This window comes from Echinops telfairi, unplaced genomic scaffold, assembly GCF_000313985.2.
Source record: "Echinops telfairi isolate 266 unplaced genomic scaffold, ASM31398v2 ScPeMD7_7459;HRSCAF=8497, whole genome shotgun sequence".
Lineage (NCBI taxonomy): Eukaryota > Metazoa > Chordata > Mammalia > Afrosoricida > Tenrecidae > Echinops > Echinops telfairi.
The window spans coordinates 4,257,166-4,259,284 of NW_022111359.1; the positions used below are offsets into that span (position 1 = coordinate 4,257,166).

The 2,119-nt window shown below is 58.1% G+C and overlaps 1 protein-coding gene across 1 annotated transcript in view; it reads right to left on the reverse strand.

Annotated features, from left to right (window-relative positions):
• The window catches only part of PIP5K1C (phosphatidylinositol-4-phosphate 5-kinase type 1 gamma), a 28,604-nt gene that overhangs the window by 5,753 nt on the left and 20,732 nt on the right, over positions 1-2,119 (reverse strand). The window contains exons 11-13 of the mRNA XM_045300050.1: positions 2,030-2,108; positions 1,724-1,831; positions 371-491 (exon numbers count right to left, since the gene is read on the reverse strand). Of these exons, the coding sequence (XP_045155985.1) occupies positions 371-491; positions 1,724-1,831; positions 2,030-2,108 (308 nt within the window). The remainder of the gene's footprint in view (positions 1-370; positions 492-1,723; positions 1,832-2,029; positions 2,109-2,119) is intronic.

Consider the following 2,119-nt stretch of genomic DNA (forward strand, 5'->3'; position numbering starts at 1 on the left):
GGGCATGTGAGTGTGTGGGTACATGTATGTGAGCCTGAGTGAATGGGCCTGTGGCTACATCTGCATGTGTGGGTGAGCGTGGCACGTGTGTACACGTGTGCATGCACATGCACATGTGTGCTCCTGTGAACGTGTGATTACGTGCCTGGGTGGGCAGTGAGGCTGCAGGTGAGCATAGGAGAGCACGGGTGAGTGGGTGAGCAACTGTGGGTGAGTACACACGTGATCGTGCGTGTATGTGAGCCCGTGTCTGCGTGTGCACCTGTGGGTGAGCGAGTGTGTAAACAAGCACGAGCTCATGGGCACAAGTGTGTGTGAGCCCTGGTGGCTGCTCCAGGGGCCTGACAAAGGGAGCCGGCAGGGGACTTACAAAGTAGATGTCGGTGGCTGGCGCGTCGTCCTCGTCTGAGGCCTGGCTGGCGGGCTCCGAGGCCTGGCTGGTGGTCTCCCCTTCCGCGGTGGCTGTGGCACAGGCAGAGGGAGCCTCCCCACTGAGGACACGACAAGACGACACGGGAGTCCAGGACAGGGCTCTCAGTAGCTCCACGTCCCCAGACCTTCCTCTGGGTCCCCCAGTTCTCCCAGCCACCCACAGATCCTCCTGGGAGTCCACACTGATTTTACAGAGTCTTCAAGCAGAACTCAACACAGTGAGACGACCCTGGATAGAAGCGGAATACTCCTAAAGAGCTCTCAGTTGAGGCTCTATCTCCGATACCACTGTGGACGTTGGGCCTGGGCCCCTCTCTGGGGCAGGTCCATCCTGCGCACTGTAAGGGAAGCAGTGTCCCTGGCTTCCCCCGTCTTGATGCCAGCAGGACCATTCCCTCAGTTGGATTAACCCCAAATGGCCCCAGACACTGCCCACTGGCTCTTGGAGAGCCAATTCCCCCTGGCTGGTTGAGAACCACTGCCTTCAAACGGAAAAGATTATGACAGTGAAAATGACTCTCTGCAAGTGAAAAGCCAGTAAAACGGTGAACAACTGGATGGCAAATGCTGAGACGCAGCCAAAGCAGTACTCAGAGGCAAAAATGTAGCCTCAAGGCCCTCATCACTAAAGGAAGGAATAGGAAAGGACTGAAGCACTCAGCTAAACGGGACATAAGCAAGAAAGGAAAGAGAAAAGAATAAAGACAGGGTAGGTCATAGACCAAATGACTGAAGAACTGAGTGAAAGTGCAAAACGAGGACAGGCACAGGAGGCACGCAGCCCAGGCCTCATCCACGCGTCTTGAGAGCCTGATACAGTCTAAGAAAGATGACGCCGGAAGTGGAGAGAGGAGAAACGCCACCATGGATGATGGGGGTGGGCTGGGGTGGGGGCACGCACCTGGGGGACAGAGGAAGAGTCTGAAGGTGACGGCTATTCTAGTAGCACGTCTGGACATCTTTGGGAAGCAGCCATTTCCTGCTCAGCGTCCACAACCCAAACCACCTGCACCTGCTCAGAGCACTGAGGATGAGCTCAGGCTGCCCGAGTGAACTACAGTTCCCAGCCTGCCTTGCTGCCAAGTGTGGCGACAGGGCCCTGAGCAGCAATTTGTCCATATTCTGAGTGCACTTTTGACAACTGGTCTACCCTCCTACCCTTTCTTTTTGCACATGGACGTGGTGGTGAGGGTGCCTGGGACCTCAGAGGTGGACGTGATCGTGGCAGAGGAAGGAGGCAGAAGGGTATGTTCTGGGCGGCAGGGAGGATTCGGGGTAGGCAGACACTCACCCTGCGGCCACTGCTGTCTTGGGGACCACTATCTCCACACTGCACGTGGGCTCCACCTGCACCGTGACCTGCTGCAGATCCTCCTCCGCAGGCACCTCCTCCTGGGGTCTGCGGGCAGCAGGACTGGGCTCGATGGGTCTCCCAGACCGGTGGGGAAGCCCCAAGAGGAGGTGCAGCCCCCATTTGGGTTAGCCTCCCGAGCCTGGTCCCTCCCACTCCCACACCCACAGACCACCCTGCTGGGACCATGATGGGGTGTAATGAGGTAGGGAGGGGCACGAGGAGAAGCAGGGGAGAGTGTCTCACCGGCCATCCTGTCCTGAGGACTGGGTGCGCCGCCTATGGAGAAACAGGCAGAGGGAAGTAGGGGGAAGGGGGGCTTTGCCTTGCACCCCC